The sequence below is a fragment of the Pelecanus crispus genome, chromosome 9, assembly GCF_030463565.1.
Source record: "Pelecanus crispus isolate bPelCri1 chromosome 9, bPelCri1.pri, whole genome shotgun sequence".
NCBI lineage: Eukaryota > Metazoa > Chordata > Aves > Pelecaniformes > Pelecanidae > Pelecanus > Pelecanus crispus.
In genome coordinates, this window is record NC_134651.1 from 13,748,591 (window position 1) to 13,766,229 (window position 17,639).

At 45.5% G+C, this 17,639-nt stretch overlaps 1 protein-coding gene across 3 annotated transcripts in view; it reads left to right on the plus strand.

The window, feature by feature from the left end:
* The window catches only part of TP63 (tumor protein p63), a 106,190-nt gene that overhangs the window by 14,832 nt on the left and 73,719 nt on the right, over positions 1-17,639 (plus strand). For 2 of the 3 annotated variants that reach the window (XM_075716035.1, XM_075716036.1), the window contains exons 1-2: positions 5,538-5,611; positions 6,368-6,500. In XM_075716035.1, coding sequence (XP_075572150.1) covers positions 5,538-5,611; positions 6,368-6,500 — 207 coding nt within the window. Of the gene's footprint in view, positions 1-5,482; positions 5,612-6,367; positions 6,501-17,639 lie in introns of those variants that run through there. The other variant, XM_075716034.1, reaches the window with a different exon arrangement.

A 17,639-nucleotide genomic window follows, 5' to 3' on the forward strand; every position in this document is an offset into this window, starting at 1 on the left:
CCCACAGGTAAAAGGGGAGTAATTACACTGTCTTCCTTTGTAGAGCACTTTGAGAGCTATGAATAAAATGAGCCATATTAGATATCATTATTTAGACATTTTTAATTATTATTTGGGTTCATTTGTGTAATGTGGAAGTGCTTTCCTCATAAGAGTAGATTTTCTTCTCTTTGCATCAAAGTTTCCTAAGCATTCCGGTAGCAGGTCCTTCAGAGGAATATATCTCACGAAAAAACAGCAAAATCTGTAGCTTACAAAGAAAGACTTCTCTGGCCCCATCTGCTTGTCCACTGACCGAGGACTACAGACCCAGTGATAGAAAACTGTACATCATTGATAGACATTTGGTGGGGAGAAGCAGAAATCAACATCGTCTAACTTCGGCAACAAGCAGAAAAAAAAGCTCCAAATCATTTCGCATGTCCCTACTGTGAAAGATTTCTTCTCACAAAATTTTACACTATGGCTTTACACCAATATCAAGCCATGAAATTCAGCATCTATAAACCACACTGATAGTTTCTGAGAGGTTGCACACCATGCAGGAGAAACACAAACCACCCCAGAAGCTCCAGCTTCCAAGGGAAGCTAAGGAGAACTGGAGGTGCTTGGATCTCTTGAAACCCAACACAGCAGCTTCACTGAGATACCTTATTCATTTCTAGTTTCCCCATAAACTCTACTATTAACCCAGGGGCAGTTCAGAGTGTTGAAGCTCCAAGCCTGTTTTGGATGAAAACCCAAAGCAAACTATGCTGTCTCTTGGTTGTGAGTCTTTCTTACTTTTGGAAGGAGGTTGATGGACTCAGGCATACACCCCAGTGGTGCTTGAGCTGCACCCTGCATCAGATCTGACTCTGTATCAGTGAAAGCAGGTGGCACCAGCCTTTAAGATTAAAGCAACAGAGGAGGGGCTGTGCATGCTCCATATCAAACCTAGGTCTTGCTTTCCTCAGGAGCTTGTGTCTTTTTCCCCCCACGGTAAGTCAACCCTTGGTGTTTTGGGTTTAGCTCTTTGTAAGAAATGTTGTTTGCAGTGAAAGGTGGCTATTCGGGTGAGAAATGTTGCTGCATTGCAATAGGTGAGTTTAATAGTGTTCTGTCATTGTTTTCTGGTGTGGAAAGTGGTTTGGGGTTTTTTGTTTTATTTTGTTGCTTTTCTTTAATATCTTTGATGTGAAGGTAGGAAGGGGGAAAATGTGGTGGAGAGTGGAAGCAAGTGCTTAGAGTGAGATAGTGGGGGCAGAAATGTCTTCTCTCTGGTTTGCCACCAATTTATGTTGTGCTGGGCCAAGAAGTCAGGGCTTTGTTTCCACCTGTGTTGGGACCCTTGGCTCCAGGGAAAGATAATAGCAGTGCAGATGGGCTAAGGCTTATGAAAGGCAAATGCTGTGCTTGCCAGGGCTGTTTTGTTTGGTTCTTGGGTTTTGGTGGGGTGGGTTTTGCTTTGGGGTGGCTTTTTTTGTGTGTGTGAAGTTTAACATTCCTAGCCTTCTAGGAGACTCTGAAATTGAATGCTGTGTGGGTACAGCTAGAGGGGCATGGTGGTCTCATTGCAATATTTTGTAGAGATCTCACTCTTAAGTGTGATGGCAAACCAAGTCAGCTGGGATGCAGTCCCACTGTGGTGGGCTGTAACACAGCACTTCTGGGGAAATGATCAGGAGGCAACAGAACAATCAGTGTGCACAAGGCTTCAGCCCACAGAGTGAACCTGGAAAAGTGCTTACACCTGGAGTCTGGGCTGCTCTTGATTTAGCAAAATAAATAGGATGGAGCTGAGATAGACCTCAGTGGGAGTGTGTTGCTGAAACCTGTCCTGGGATTCAGTGGTTCAGAAGCAGTGTCCCAGAGCTGTGCCAGGAAACCCTGTGCTCTTGGTGAGGTGCTGCTTCTCAGAGAAGATTTAACCTGCTATTTCTGTTAATTAATAATCCCTTGGTGGTTTTTAAAGAAGGGGCTTGTGGGTGCAATATCCTTTTCAGCTTGTAGTTTGATGGCGGCTGTAAATTCCTCTATAGTTCCAGCCTGGTGCAGTTAGTGCTCTCTTGTAGCAAGCTGCCTGCCAACTATTCCAGTAATTAATGCAGGGAATTAGCTTGTAGACTTAAAGCAGAGGGCAAGCTAGACAAGGCTTACTCCATACTCCTGTCGTAGTCAGTAATTTGGTATAACAGGCTGTGTTATCTCCTATGATACACTTTGGGATAAGTGGTTGTGGGTAAAAGGGATGTTGTTTAAATGTCTGTTAATAAAAAAAAAAAGCAGCTGGTAGGAGCAATTTGAACAATGCAAACTCCTGCTATCTTGTGATTAACTTTAGGCACTTGGGGATTATTTTACTGAAGATAGAGCGTTTGCTGATGTGGGAAAAGACAATTAACTAGAGTAGTGAATTTCATGCATAGATCTTGCATAGGCTTTAGCTGTTATTTTCTTGTGGAAGAGCAAATTTGGGCACTTAGGTATGCTGTTTGGTAGACAGAGGCTGCTCTTCTCTTTTGAAGGCTGTTTGTTAAGGAAAATGGAACTAGGTTTAGATTTTATTAAAATCACAGGGAATGAGACAGTTTAGCTTGCTTGAAGCTTTGTGCTGAACCAAAGTTGGTTTTCTTGCAGCTTGACAACTCTTTCCCACCTGAGAGCTGGATGCACCAAACTAAGTAAAAAGCAATGCTCACTACTGTAATGCTATAGCCTTCTCACAGGTGCCTTGCCAAGGTTGGTCGTCTAATCCTGCACCCTCCTTTGCTACCCATACAGCTCTATCTCCAAAGGTGTTGCAAAGAGTGTTGAAGGAGTCTCTTAAATTTTACTTCTGTGAAAGCATTAACCAGGGAACTTCTTTTGCTTGGTATAGGGAAACGTGCCTTTTTGGCCATCACGTAAAATCTGATAATGCTTTTCTTAGAAAGAGTAAGCCAGCAGCTTGGCTAGATACAGGGATAAAGATGACACAGCTGGAAAATGCATCTTTCTCGAGAAACTTGGAGTTGTGTTTAGTAAAGGGATGCACCGGTTGTGTCTTTAACTGGTGTGACTCTTTCCAGCAGCTCTGTTAGCTTCAGAGGCATAGAATAACAAAACTGGCTTTATCAGTCCATGCAGCTGTCTCTCCTTTCTCTCCTGTGCTGCTCTGGCTGTGGGCACTGTGAAGAGTGCTTTGTTGGGGTAGATTTATGAGGAGCCACTTCTGCTTTGCTGCTGAGTGGGACCACAAGGGCCAGAGCAGGCAGAGCTGAACTGATTGCTTTGCCTTCTTGAGACCTAGGTCTTTCTGCAGCTGTGAACCAAAGCTGGGGCATGTCATGGCATGCAGAAACCTCATTGCACTGAGACTTTTTGAAGGAAAGAAGGTCTGTGAGGAAGGTGTGTTTTGTAATAACTCTTTTTGGTAAAGTTGGTTCCTTTATATGTAGTAATGAGCTGGTGTGGATGGGTTGTTATTGCTACCTTTGCACTGAACTCCTAAAAAGTGTTTTTTGGTGTTAAAGTCAAGGGCAGTTGTGATAAGTGGCAAATCACTGTTAAAAGCAAGCACTTCAGTGGTTTGGGAGAACTCACCGTGGGGTTTCTCTGCCTGCTCCTGGGAGGTCAGAACCAGGTGCAGGGTATCAAGCAGTGCCTGGGGTCTGTGGGTTTAGTGGCAGAGTGGGTTGGAGAGCATGCACTCCCCACTGCTCTCTTCCAAAGCTTGTTGTAGCATTGGTTGCTAGCTTATATAGCAGGCTTTAGGCCACATCTGTTTTTCTAGGTTTCAGTATGGCACTCTTAAAAGTGCCTTACCAGACTGAAAGCTTGAAAGGAGTAATTTCTGGTACTTTGTGGGATAACTGCTGTTCTCGGAGGATTTGTGATTATTTATTCACATGTAGTGTGGGTATGTGCTCACATCTGTGAGACAGCTCTCAGCTATGACACTTCTGAATGTTATTTTTGTCTCTGGCTGTTCATGAACTTTAAAGGATGTTGGTTTTTTTGATAATCACAAAAAGGATGAGCACCTGAAGTGATACTTTCACCTATTTTGAGGCATGCTCAGCTATGGCTCTGGGGGCTAAAACCGCTTTGATTTCCATTAGCTTAGGAAAACTGTCTGCTTTTTTCAAAGAACATGCAGTTCTGTGGGCAGCAGAGGTGAGGAAAGCCCTGCTTTTTGCAGACCAGAGTCATCCTCAAAATATAAGAGACCATACAAATTCAGTAAAAAGAGCTAGATTCCTGACAGCAGCCAGAAATAGATGCTTCAGGGAAAAAGTAGAGGAAAAGAAAGAACAACTGTAGTGTGAACCTTCCTCTGAAATGCTCTTTCTTAATTTTGGCAGCCTAATAAATTAGGGTCTTCCATGTAATTTGTTTGGACCATTGTGTTAAACAGCACCAAAATGTGCCAAACCAAATGTTAGTCCAATTCTTTTTAGAATCCATTTACAGCCTTGGCTCCTGCCACAGCCATTCCCCTGGCTTGGGAGCATGGCCGTTCACTTTCATTGTGCTGAAACAACTCTTTTTTGGAGGGTGCCCCTGTTCTTGTAGCAGGAAAGGCAGTCACCTGCCTCGTACTCTAAGTTGAACCTAGAATTTCTGTCAACTGCAAATATACTAGAGAAATTCCTCCAGCCACCCCTTACACCCCTGCAGCCGTTGAGTATTTTGACATGGGCATAAAAGCTGCTGCGTTTGAATTTAGAAATTGGCCAGTGGGATGAGAATGTGCAGCTGTGGAAGGCGCGAGTGCTCCGGCTTCATCACTGCTCCTCTTGGGCCCACCTATTTCTGTGAGGCTTGTGGGAGCTTAAGGGGATAAAAATGGCCAAGGTAATTAGCAGATCTGGTGGAAATCAGCCGGTTGGGCTCAGAAATTACTGGAGGTGAGAAGGCAGTAGACAAGCAGATATAATCTGATGTAATGGAACTTATTTTCATAGAAAATAAAGCAAACAGAAGATTATTTTTTATTATTATTATTCGATTTTTCTTTTTTAAATACTTATTTTAGTCCAAGACCTCAGCTGCAGTGGCTGGATGTAGGAGAAGTCACCTAAATCATCCAAGGGCATGCAATCTAGAGAGGCAACCAGCCAGGGAGACTGGAATCACACACCACTTAGGTGCTTCACCTGCTGCAAAGACTACCTGCTTTATATGGAAAGCTGATTATTTGGGGGTAAAATGAAAGGTAGCTTTTTTTTTTTCCTCTGGGATTCTTATGACGCAGCATCCCAGTGGACTCTGAGGGGTGTTTAACTTATTGGGAAGGGTGGCCAAATTCTCTGCTGTCTAAATACAGCATCTGCAGCAGTGTGGAATGTGTGTTGTACAGCTGTGAATGTTCCAGGCATTCAGCGTGTCTCCTTTTTCACACAATAGCTTCTATTTATAGGTTTTCATCAAGTTGGGCTCATGCATTCAACATATCTTTGTGTGTTTTCTTTTTTTTTTCTTTTTCTTTTTTTTTTTTTTTTTGCTTTTGTTTTTTAAGGTTTGTAGAAACTCCGAGCCACTTCTCCTGGAAGGAGAATTACTACCGATCGACCATGTCACACGGCTCACAGCCCAGGGAATTCCTCAGGCCAGAGGTGCTCCAGCATATCTGGGACTTCCTGGAACAGTAAGTAGTCCTCACATGGAGCCTGTCGAAGAAGGCATTTTGGGACAGGACACCTCTGTAACTAGTTTGCTCAGGGTACTGATGCTGGGGGTTTTGAAGTCTTCTGTACCTGTTGATTAGGAGGTATGGGCATAGAGTCTGTGACGACTGACAGCTCTTGAGCTCTCAAAAGCTTCTTCATCCAGGCTATGGGGAACAGATGCAGAGATGACCAATGACACTGACTCTCTTCAAGACCTTTGGTTGCTGAGCTGACTGCTTTCCACCACATGGTCACTTAAGGTGGATGGTTGGCATTTTCCCCTAAGGAAATGGGGTCATTACTCTATGTCCAGGCTGCGTGTTTTCCTCCTTTGCTGATGCCAGGGAGGGAGACGAGGTAGAGATGGTGCACTGAATGAAATGTCAGGTCCATTGAATGAAATAAAACTGACTCTGTTCCCATTCCTGACTTGCCATGACTGATGCTGGGACAGTTACTGCTACAAATCCTTCATGAATTCTGTCTTTGTGACTAAACTCCTGCGCTCTTACCTCATTTTTCTGGTCAGGCAAGTGAAATATCCCTCCAGGCCCTGTCCTGTTCAGGAGCTGCTGTTAGCATAGCAAGTGATGAGGTAGTTGTTCACTAGTAATGACTGACTTTGTCCTGAGACTGGTTCATGGTCACGCCTAAGTCCTGGTTTACACCCTAGCATGGGGCAGGGGACAGACAAAATTTGGCCAATTCTAACTGCATTACTCTGCTCTTTTCAGGCCAATATGCTCGGTTCAGCCAATCGATCTGAACTTCATTGATGGCCCATCTGAAAATGGCCCTACAAACAAAATAGAGATTAGCATGGACTGCGTCCGGGTGCAGGACACGGAGCTGAATGATCCAATGTGGGTGAGTAGTGAGAATGACTTCCTTAACCTTTGCAGACAGATGAGTGTTGGTTTTTTTTGTGGTTTTGTTTTTTTTTTTTTTGTAGGAACTATTCTTGTTGCATTGCCCCAGGGCCATCTTCCCCCTCTTGGTGGAAGAGCTGTGGCCACTGCCTCTGACAAGGGAATTCCCTTCTCACTTTGCCTGTTGTGTCCCACCCACAGAAGCTGTTTGGGAGCATAGCTCTGCCAAGTGACTCTGGTGGTGGTGAACAGCAGTGTCTGTAGGTGTGGCTAAACTGGATAGCATGTGACTTGTGGAAAAGCATCGTTCCTCTGTGCCTCCCCAGGGCTGCAAGGGGGAGCAGAATGATTCCTTACCTGCTCCTCTCCTGCAGCAATGGCAGGAGAGAGGGATGAGGCAGCTAAATAGACAGAAGAGCTGAGGAGTCTCTTGCACTTGCCTGGCTGCTCAACTGTCTGTTTTTTCCCTGCTTAGAACTAGTTTGTGTGGCTCAGTGTTAAAATAGTTGATATACTGGGTACAGTTGCAATTTTGGTGACCAAGGGCTAGGGTTTGAGGGTATTCTTCACTGGTTTTTCTCTTCTTTAAGGTCAGGTATGAATGAAAAATTGGTTTCAGACCATGGATGTTTGTGTGGGTGTGGGGGTTTTTTTGTTTTGTGGTTTGGGTTGTTTTTTTTTTTTTCTTTTCCTTCCCCTCCTGTGTCTCTAGGTAGGCAAAGCCAGACAGTGTTTGTAACAAGTCTTGGTCACAGGTGTCTCACCAGTGTGTCTTGAGACTGGAATGCAGATGAGGCACTGGTGGTTGCTGGTTCATTGCCTTTGGCACAAACTGACCAGCTCTTTCTTAGCAGTAGCTCTGGTGAAGAAACCAGGTGCTATTCTTGCAGGCTGGAGTTTGAGCTGTTCCTGATCCATTTCTGTTCTTCCTGGGTTTTGTATACTTCGGGGTAAAAATCATGTGTGCTTTGAAATTTGTGTTGATGTCTGTAAATCTTCTTGTTCCTCTGTGTTTCCATCCTGAGAAACTGTGTTAGTTACTTCCCTGCCTAATCAACCACCATTTTTAATGTGCTCAACCAAGGTGTGTTGGCGGTCTGCATCCTGTCAGCGTTTGTAACCTGGAGGATTGCATCTGCAAGGAAAGAGCTCCCAGGTCCTGCTGATTGCAGTCCCTGGTGCTGGAACGTTTGACCTGTTACTGCCTCTCTGGACTGACTGTTGGAGAGACTGCAGTGCTCCCCTCTTTCCTTGCAAGATTGCAAAGGGCGAAAAGGCCGCTTTGAGGTTGGGTATCTGCTCAGCTAATGTGGTGAAGCCACTCTGAGTGCACAAGGAGAGGTGACTGAAGTCAAGTCTGGTTATCTTTTGATTCTGCATTCAGGTTGGGCGCAGGGGGATGGCGTGCAAGCCTTCAATCAGTGTCTGGATCTGAAAGGCCACTTCTCAGCTTTTTCCAACACTGTAGCACAACTCCAGTAAAATGATGTCTCTTCAATACCGAGTCTGAAAGATTCTCCATGTTTAGAGGGGCTCCTACTTTTCAAAATAAGTGGTAATGTTCTGTTTGAACTATGTCCTCTTAAAAACAATCCCCGACAGTTTAAAAGGCCATCAGCAGAAACTTTGCTCCTTCCATGCACAAACCTGAACTTGCTGCACTGAGTGCTAGCAAAGCCTCCCCATCTCCAGTTCCTCTGAGCTGTCTACAGAACACTGTGGTAGCTGACAGGCTCACTTGAGGCCCTTGTTCAGAGTCTCCCTTTCCCACCTGTGATGCAGTGAAACAACAGTGGAAAATCCCTCTTGTCCTCTCTGAGCACTGCCGAAGCAAGCGCTGGGACTAGGAGAGGCGGGCAGGCAGCTTTTGCTGTGCAGTTACTTCTTGCTTATGATGGGTTTGATCTCAGCCTTGCAGAAGGCATTTCTAAAGAGGCTGAGCTGCACAGTGACTTCTTTAAGAAGTGTTTTTCACAGATACGACAAGCCAGAGGGGGAGCAGGGAAATTCCATCCCATCCTCACCCTTACTGTAAGGCAGCGGCTCAGAGTACATTAATGTATGTACATTAATAAATGTTCCAGTTTGTCTTCAGTGGAAGACAGCACCTTCGCTCAGTTGAATGCTGCACAAAAGCCTTTACAAAGCAAAATATGCATCGCAAACCTGTGCAAACAGCCTGTCTTTTAAAAGGAGGAAAGCTCTTTTTACTCCCCTTACCACCACCACCACCTCCCTGTAAATTTGCAAACATCCCTGACAGGTGACAACTCCCCCTTGCAGAGAAGTCCATGTTTGCTTTGCAGTTTCTGGGGCTCGCAGCCGCTGCAGCTTGCATTGGCAGAGAATGTGTAGCCTGGGGCAAGGTGTTTGCTGTTTGTCGGCTTTAATCTGAAATACCTTACAACCTTCTTCCCCTCCAGCTTCTCCTTTCCTTTGGATAGCTTCGGGGCAAGAGCTCCCCTTGCACCTGTCTCTCCTGTAACCTCAGCCATGTCACTTCTAGACACGAGGTGCCGCACGCAGCTGATTGCAGCCCAGAGTTGAAGAGGGCAGATAAACACAAAGGAATGCAGCAGTAACAGAGGGGCCCTGGGAGATGAACAGTGAGATCAGGCAGAGTACTTTTTATTATTAGATTTGTCTTAGGAAAAAAGCAAGGCCAGCTTTTCTCCAAAATGTACTACCATGTGAGATTTAAATAGGTGCAAAGCAATTAAGACTGGTTTATTTAAAGCAATTGTCTTTCTGTGGACTTTAAGGCAATCCCAATCAGCCTTTAAAATAAGCTCTGCACCTTCTCGCAACTTATGGCTGAAAAGTGAAACTTTCAGCCTTAAAAGATGTCCTTCCTTGATCCCAAGACCTGTGTTGGTGAGGGCTGTGATTTTTTTTTAATTATTATTTAATTTTGGGGGGTACAGTTGCTTGTTCACAACAGAGCTGGCAGTGCAGAAGGAGCTACAGTGTTCAGAGCAGTCAGTGCCTGAAGAAACTGTCCCACCAGTAGACTGGAAAATGAGCATGATTCCTGCCCCGTTGAACATCCATCAGGTGTGTTCATTACCTTGAAAATGCAACTATCTGGGGAGACAGCTGGAGGAGAAGGTTGGGTGACAAAGAAACCTCTCTTGTCTGAGCTACAGCTCTGTCTCTTGCTGAGCCAAGACCTTGCAGTTCTCACGCTCTTGTTTTTAAAGAAGAAGTATTCTTCTTGTGTCCCATGTGAGAAAGGGGTAAGAGAAACTGGTGATTGGCACTACCTTGGGATGAAAAGAGCTGGAGGGGACAGGAAGAGGGTTTGTGGGTCTGGTGTAACATTAGATAGTCAGCAGCCTTCCTCATCCATGTGCCTTGTGACCAGCTCTTTCACAATGTCCTGGGTTAGCCCATCTTTGAGGCTGCCAGCTGTGCCCCTTCCTCCTCCACAGCATTAACCACAGACAGGCTGGGAAATCCCAGCAGAGATCTGCATTTTTGCATAGCTGGAGTGAGGGGCTGGTGGTCCCTGTGGGTGCAGAGAACATTTAGTCTCTGCCATGGCCCTGGCATGGGAAGGAGCTGCAGATGGCCAGGAAGGTAAGCTGAACGTGTCTCCTTGTGAGCCACCTGCCATTTCTTAGGCTTCAACCAAAGAAGGTGGTCCCCAGCCTCTTCTTTGACCAAGGACGCAGCCAGCAACTGTGGGGTGGTGGCCAGGTCCCTGCATTCAAGAGGAATGCTGGTCTCAAGGCTGTCTCCTGCAGTGCTAGAAACCAAGTGATGTTACATTATCTTTTTTTTCTGACTGATTAAATGCCCTGGAGCTATGGGGAGGAGGGGTCTGGGGACCTCTCTCTACAAACAAGTGTGTGGCAGTGCAATAACCCCTGCATTGCCCTGGAGCCCTCATGGCATGCTGTCAGCCTGCTGTACCAGGTGCAAAATTGCTTCCTTCACTATCCCTCAGAAGTCCTTTAAACTGCTCACCGATGCTAAGAGATACTAGCCGGGACCTAAATGAAGCTGCTTTGGGCTAAGGACTTCAGTGGGCAGCATGCTGATAAAAATGTTATTTGCAGAGTCTGGAATTCTCCTGGTCTCCTGTCACTGTCCTAGCAGCATGTCCAGGGCTCTGGGGACCTCACTGATGGGAGCAGGAGTGCTGTCCCGAGTGATGGAGCAGCTGGTCCCCCTCCCCCTGTACATACCTTTCTTTCATGCCCCTGAGCGAGCCGTCCTCCTGCAGCCCCTTGCCTAACCAGTTCAGTGGAATGCCTTTCCCCAGATAGTCATTGTGGTCAGAGTTTTCTTAACCTGGATCCATCCCACCCCCCAAAATGGAGAGAGAATTCCTTGCCTTTTTTTTTTTTTTTTTTTTTTTTTAATTTGTCCTTCCTCATCTTCTGCAAATCATCATGGGGATTTGCTGTGTGTGGCTTGGTTAAACACTGCTGAGCTCCCTGTGGGGTGGATTTCTGCCCTGGTCATGGTGGTGTGGGTGCTTCAGACAGGGCTGCGTCCTTTTGGGTTTGGGTCCTCAGCTTCATGGGCTGTGGGTGTCCAAGCCTGGTGGCTACAGAAATTTTGGAACTGCAACATGTGTTTAATAGTTTTAAAAGTGACAGCTTCAGCTCTGTAACTTTGCTGCTTTCTTTTATACACAGAGGTTGAGGAAAATCTAGGTGTAGGAGAGACTGGATGCTGCCCATGTAGGACATGGAGGTGCTGGGGCTCTCAGCCTCAGCTGTTGTGCCAATGACACACCTCAGACTTGGTATTTGATGCTTCCCAATAGGAACAAGAAACCCTTCCCAGGTTTAACTTGCTGTAGGCTCATGGAGGAGCCACCCCAGCCATCTTGTGCAGGGTGCCTTCCCATGCCACAGCCCAGCGAGCTGGAGTGGGGCTGAGGCTCCTGCAGAGCTACCCTGGCCCAAGGTGGGTGGGGTAGCAGGTAGATCTCTTCTGCATGCTCTCAGTCTTAGCACTATGTAAATCAGTTCGGTAATTCATATTTGGTGGCCATGCACTGAATTCCTGGGTCCCTAGGAGCCCAAAATCTGTGCAAGCTGGGGGGCTGTGGTCAGAATCAAGTGAGCAAGAATATGATGGACAGACAAAAAAAAACCAACCCACTGTCCAGAAGGACATCTGTTGTGTCCTATCTAATGCTTTAATATTAAAGTGCAGGCTCTGATCTCTTAACTTTTAATTGCTTGCTTAAAAGTGTTTTGCTGGGTCAGGAGAAGAGAACTCTACTTGCTGTAAGGTAATGGCTGAGGAAGCAAATGAAAACTGGTTAAGGGGTGGTGGGACTGCAGGACTGGGAGGACATCCCTGTGTACCGACAGCAGGGCAGGGAGCTGGCGTGGCATGCGTGGTGTGGCTGAGTGGTGCAGGAAGAATGTCTTGGTGCAGGGGCTGACTAACATGTGGTGTGTGCTTCCCATGGCTCTGGCAGGTGCTGCAGCCCTGCATTTTGTTGGGAAATGTTTTTTGCACCTGGAGGATAAGGCTGATTTGATAAGTAGATGCAGCAAAGTATGTTGTGTGGCGATCTGTTTCCATGCGTAAGTATTCCCAGACTGACCATAGAAAGGAAGGAAGGACTTTGTATGGCACAGGGATGCGATCAAAGCTTTTATTACTGTCTGGTTTGTGCTTGAAACAATTTGAGGCTTGCCAAGTTTCTCTTCTTTGTGGGTATTTGTTCGTTCCATAGCTGTGCAAAGAGAGTTGAGATTATGCAAAGGCATTTCCATAACAAGCAAATGTATTATTGTGTTGGAAGTTTCCCTCCAGCACCTCTCTTGTTTGCAGTTGAACTCATAAGCTCTGCTAATTTAGGCTTGGCTTTGTAATCCTGCTGAATGTTTAATCTTCTGCAGTGTAGGTCCCTCCAAATGATCTAATCATCACATTTAGGGCTGCAGATCCGAATTCAGAAATGGTCAATTCTTTCAGATAAAGGATGCACATAGAGAATGCATTTGTACATTCAGTTTGACCAAAGCCTGAAGACTTCTCTCATTCTGTGTGTAGTAGGGGTCTAAAGATATATTTATGTTTCTTTGAAATAATTTTTCACTAGCTCCCTTTCCTGTGCTGTTTTGCCCTGGTTCTGGCTACAGACCAGGGCTGGCTGCATTTCTTTTTGTAGGAATGCAGCCAGTTGATGAGTATCATTACACAAAGTGTTTTATTTTTTAATGCCACTTCCCTGAATTCTTAATGGTATTGAAGAAAACCAGTGGGCAATCTGTCTGCTGTGCTATAGATAATTTTGGGAGCATATTTAAAATTCCTTTAAATATTTCTGCCCTTTTAGTATCTTGCTTTACATTTATCTTGGGAGGGAACAAACTAATTCTAAGCTGAAAAGCACAAAGCTACTGGAAAAGAGCCCTGTGTGGTAGGGTGTTTTGCATTCTGGCCTGGTCCTTCTGGAGGGCTGGCTTTAAATCCCTGGCTTGTAATGCTATGAGCACTTGAGGTGGAAGAGAGTTGTGATTGTAAGTCCCCGTTATCTGCCTACATGCAAATACTTCCGAACAAAAAAAGATGTATCTGAAGCAGTTGCTTCAGAAAACATCTTCCCCAAGCAGCTAGGCCTGCCCCCGAAGGTTTCCATGGTGCTGCACATGCTATTTGCTTAAGTATGGAGCAATAAGGTGTTAGCGCTTATTCTTTATCTTTAAAAGGTCTGCACAAACACTTAATTAAAAGGCATCTTGATCTTGGAGCAACACACCATAGGCACTTTTGCCTCCAGTACAAGTTTAGGGGTTTAGGGTTTATGCTGTCTTGCTGGGAACTTCATTGTATGTCTCTAGTTGATAAGAAACCCTTCTTTTCTTTCTTTTTTTTTTTTTTCTTTCTTGAACTATAAACATACTTTGCATATTATTTCTTGGGAACACTTTGATTGGGTTAGAGCCCATAAGCGGTAAACCCCTTGGGCAGCTGGCATTTCAGCAAACCATGAAGCACAGTTTGAACACCAACAGAAGTGGAGTGGCTATCCCCAAAGTTCACATTCCTCTGGACTTTTTTATTTTTAAACCAAACTGGTGGTGGGAGGGAAATGAGGCCCTTCTTTCTTGTTAGCTGGACGTAGGGTGATGAATTGAGCTGTCTGTATCCAGCCAAATGAAAACCTTGCTGAGCTTTGTGGTACCCCCCCTTTGTGGGGTGGGTAAAGAGAACCTCACAGCCTTTTCGCAAGCTGTAGTGCTGGCCGTGCCTGGGAGGGGTGGTCAGGCTCATGGGATGCTTCTTTCAGGCTAAGCCAAACGTGGAGCACAGCCCTGGGAGCGTCCCGCTCCCCTTCCTTGTCCAACACAGCCAAAGTGTCTGCGCTGCAGTGAGCTGTGGGGTGTAGCTTTTGTTTTTAAAGTCTTCTCTTGCATTAATTCATATTCTTGCTTTGAAGAAAGTCCTATGCATCCAAAGTCTCCCTATATATGTTGCTTTGTGGTTCTGCAGATCCTGCCCACAGTCTTTTTAATAACTATTATTTTTTTCCTCCAATATTTTATGAGGACAGTTTTGGACTAGGTAATGTTTTCCTCTGAATGTCTCTACCATCTGCTTTCCACCTCAGTGTCACTGATTTGATAGCATTTAAATTAATGAGGGAGTGAATTGTTAGGCAGTCACAGAAAATTGTATCAATCTCTGCGAAGTGTAGATTAAGGAGTGGTTTGCGGCCTGGGTTAGCTCACTGCTGAACAAACCCTTTGCTAATCAGCATCTGAATTTGCAGAGATTAATGAATGATCAAAGGAGTTTTCAGTAACCAGTGTAACTATGTTGGCTCTAAAAACATGGATTTTTATCTCCAGCCTGCTTAAACACAAGGAAAAGGTACCCTGAAGCACTCTTCTTTCTCTTTGAGGACATGGATAGGTATGGTGGACCTCACGGTGATGTCCAGACTGGCTTAAAATTAGACAAGTCGGAAACTAAAATGATCAGTCTTCTGGGGAAGGTCTCTGGCCAAATAACTGAACCCTATGGCTGTTGCCATACCGGTGGTGGACATGGCACATGAGACCAGGCAGAGGGCACCCGGATAAAGACTAGCACTGAGAAATTCAGTGTTTCTGCATAGGAATCAAGGAACAAACAGGCTCCTCATCTGCCTTGGGGTGTATGTTGTGACTGAACACACCAGGGCAATATAGGATAATAGCGATGCACTTGCATGAGAAGCATGAATGGCCTTTGGTTGCAGGGTCAGGGTTTAACCAGAGCTTTTGGAGACTGTTCTCAAATTATTGCAAACTGATAATTTCTTTTTAATATTGGATTATTGTACAAGGGCTTGTGTGGGAGGGATTTGGCAGCATAGCAGAGGCTGGCTGGAAAGAGCTGCTGTGATTGTGCATTTATGTACAGTTGAGTGTTTCCTGAGAGCAATCTGTAGTTTATACAAGATAAGGGAAGAACAACAACACTTTCCCCTCAGCTGCTTGTGCAAGAACAAACCTGGTCTGTCAACAGTTGCTCCTCTCTTGTAATTAAAAACAAAGACTCTCTAATCTGTCACTATCTCCTGCTTTTCCCTTTCTCTGGCCAGAGCCCTCTGTCTCGTGCTGCGATGCAGGTTTGTGCCATCCCCTGTTCCGCCTCCACCTGGAGGGATGGGGCTGTTCATGCTGCTCATGGGCAATTCTTGTGAATTTTCTTGTGTAATTTTCTCTTACTTTTGCAAAATATTTTACAGATGTGTTGGGGGAATGTCAAGCATGCAGCGTTGAGCACCCAAAGGTCCTTGTCGGGTGAAAATGCAGTTTCAATGTTGAGGGCTGTTACTCTAACAAGAAAGCTGCCGATGGCTGAGGCTTGAACCTCCGAAGTCCCCTGGTTGTGTCTCCATGCTCAACTGTCTGCTGACCTGTCATTTTGCAATCACCAGTGCAAAAGTGTCTGCTCAAGTGTCTGCTGCCTAGTGGTTTTGCAGGCTGATCAGCTGCCTTGCAAAGATCTCTATGTCCAGATGGTTTTTTCCTTTTATCTCTAAGCATTTTTAGTCAAAGCAACTGCTCCTTAAAAAGAGTTACCAGGGTACAAAAAAAGTAGAAAAAATAGATAAAAAGAGCACCAGGAATAAACAGACAACGCTTTTTGATGATAAATCATCTGTATGCTCCATGTCCATCCTGTGCCATACCCCAACGGTGGGAAGCAAGTCCCTGCTGGCACTTTGGTTCTCCCTTGATGGGGTTGGAGGGGTTTTGGTTGTGCAGAGGGTAGGGAAGGCGTGGGGACCTTGCATCATCTTGGCTGAAGAACTGAACCTCTCCAGAGGAGTGTCTTGTTCTCTTATTAAATGGAGCTCTGCAGCCAGAGGGCAGAGTCCCCAGGGGCTGTGTGCGCCCTTCCTAAACCAATATTGCACTGCGGTTGTGAAGGGAACTGGTTTTGTTTCACAACTCCTTTCCACCTTCCATCTCCCTGCTCCCCCCACATAGTCCTATCTCCTGACATGATGCCATTAACTCTCTAATTAGCCCTAGGGGTGTTCTGGGGGAGATAACAAGGCTATAGGAGCTCAAATAAGCAGCGTGCGCAGATGTTTACCCAGGGTCGGAGGGCAGGGCTGTTGTGACAGCTGATTGCCTTGGAGAGGGCATGCTCCTTGGGGGAAGGAGAAACCTACCTGCGCTGTGTCCCTGTCTTTGCCCTGCACTTTTAAAATGGGGGAAAATGCAGTTTGAAGTCCTTGGAAGAAAGGATTGATCCTCAGCGCTAAGCACTTGCAGCCAGGGCGTGTTTCTAGCTTGAAGGTTCATACGCTTAAGTGCTTTCCAAAGGAAGTTCTTGGGTATCAGACCTGTCCTTGGGTCAGTTGTGAGGAAGCCAGGAGGGCATCAAATTTTTGCTCATTGGTACAGCAGAGCAGTTAACCCTGTGAGAGCTGGGGGTGCCCGTCCGTCTCCTGCAGATGGATGAGCCGAACCTCCCATGAAGTGCTCTGGAACACCCTGTCCAGGATGCCCATGGGGCTATATCCAGTCAGCAGCGGGCAGGTTACTGCCTTTCAGCAGCATCTCTCTTTTTTTCTTCCCCCCCCCCCCCCCCCCCCCCCCCCCCCATCAGTTTTGCCTTACTATAGATGATTTCCCCCCCCCCCCCCCCTTTTGAAAGGGGAAAGCCCCTGTTTCGGTATGTGCTGGGTTCTTTTTCCCCTCTTCCATGTGGTTTGAGCAATGAAGACCAGCTCTGCATGAGTTTTCGGGTGACTTTTATGGTTTGGTGTGGGCTTTGTTGTTTTGGGTTGGTTTTTTTTAAAGTATTTTCTTTTTGTTCTTTAACCTAGCTGCCTGCTATTGCAGTCTATCACTTCTGTCCCTGTAAAGTCTTCACTGGAAAGACTACCAAAGCCAATTGGCAGAGGCTCATTTTTTTGAGCATTCAGCAGTTATTCAGATATAACAAAAAAATGCCCCAAACCCCACATTCTACTTTTTCTCTCCTCCTTCTGTTATCTCAGTCCTAATTTGTAAACATTTCTGAGCTGAGTGAATGTCACAGTCTGTAGTGACGTGGTTGATCCAGATGCTATTTTTATAAGAGTGGAGAGGTCTGAGCAGATTTTTTTTTTCTTTGATCTGCAGGAAATTCTGCATGAACCACCTAACACGCAGGCAGGTGTGCACACACTCCCCCCTTCTACAACAAATTACACAATCTCCAATTAACACTACAATTGTGGCAATGACATTTTTAATCGTTATGATTTAGTGCACTTATCTTGCATCCAGGAAGGGTTATTGAGAACTTGCAAGTGGTACTGGTGAGAAAGTCTGGGACGAACAATATAACAGAATGGGGAAAATGCAGTCAAACAAAGAACCTGAATCAGCAGTTTGACTTGGCTGATGCTTCATTTTGGAAACCTAGGGGTCTTGTTTGTGTATTATTTTGTTTTTCAACATACCAGCAGAAGCCACAAAGCATTGCCAGAAGCTCTTTAGAATATCTGAGTCAGATCTGGGAGGGTTTTAGCTGAAACTTTCAAATCTAGCTAGCAATTATTATTTTTAGTTTCCTAAAGCACTGGAGGTAACTTGCTTTAAAGAGATTTCCTTTCCCAAGGCTGAGCCGCTTTGCTTTTTTTAAGTTCCATCCAACTGAGCATCCAAAGCAC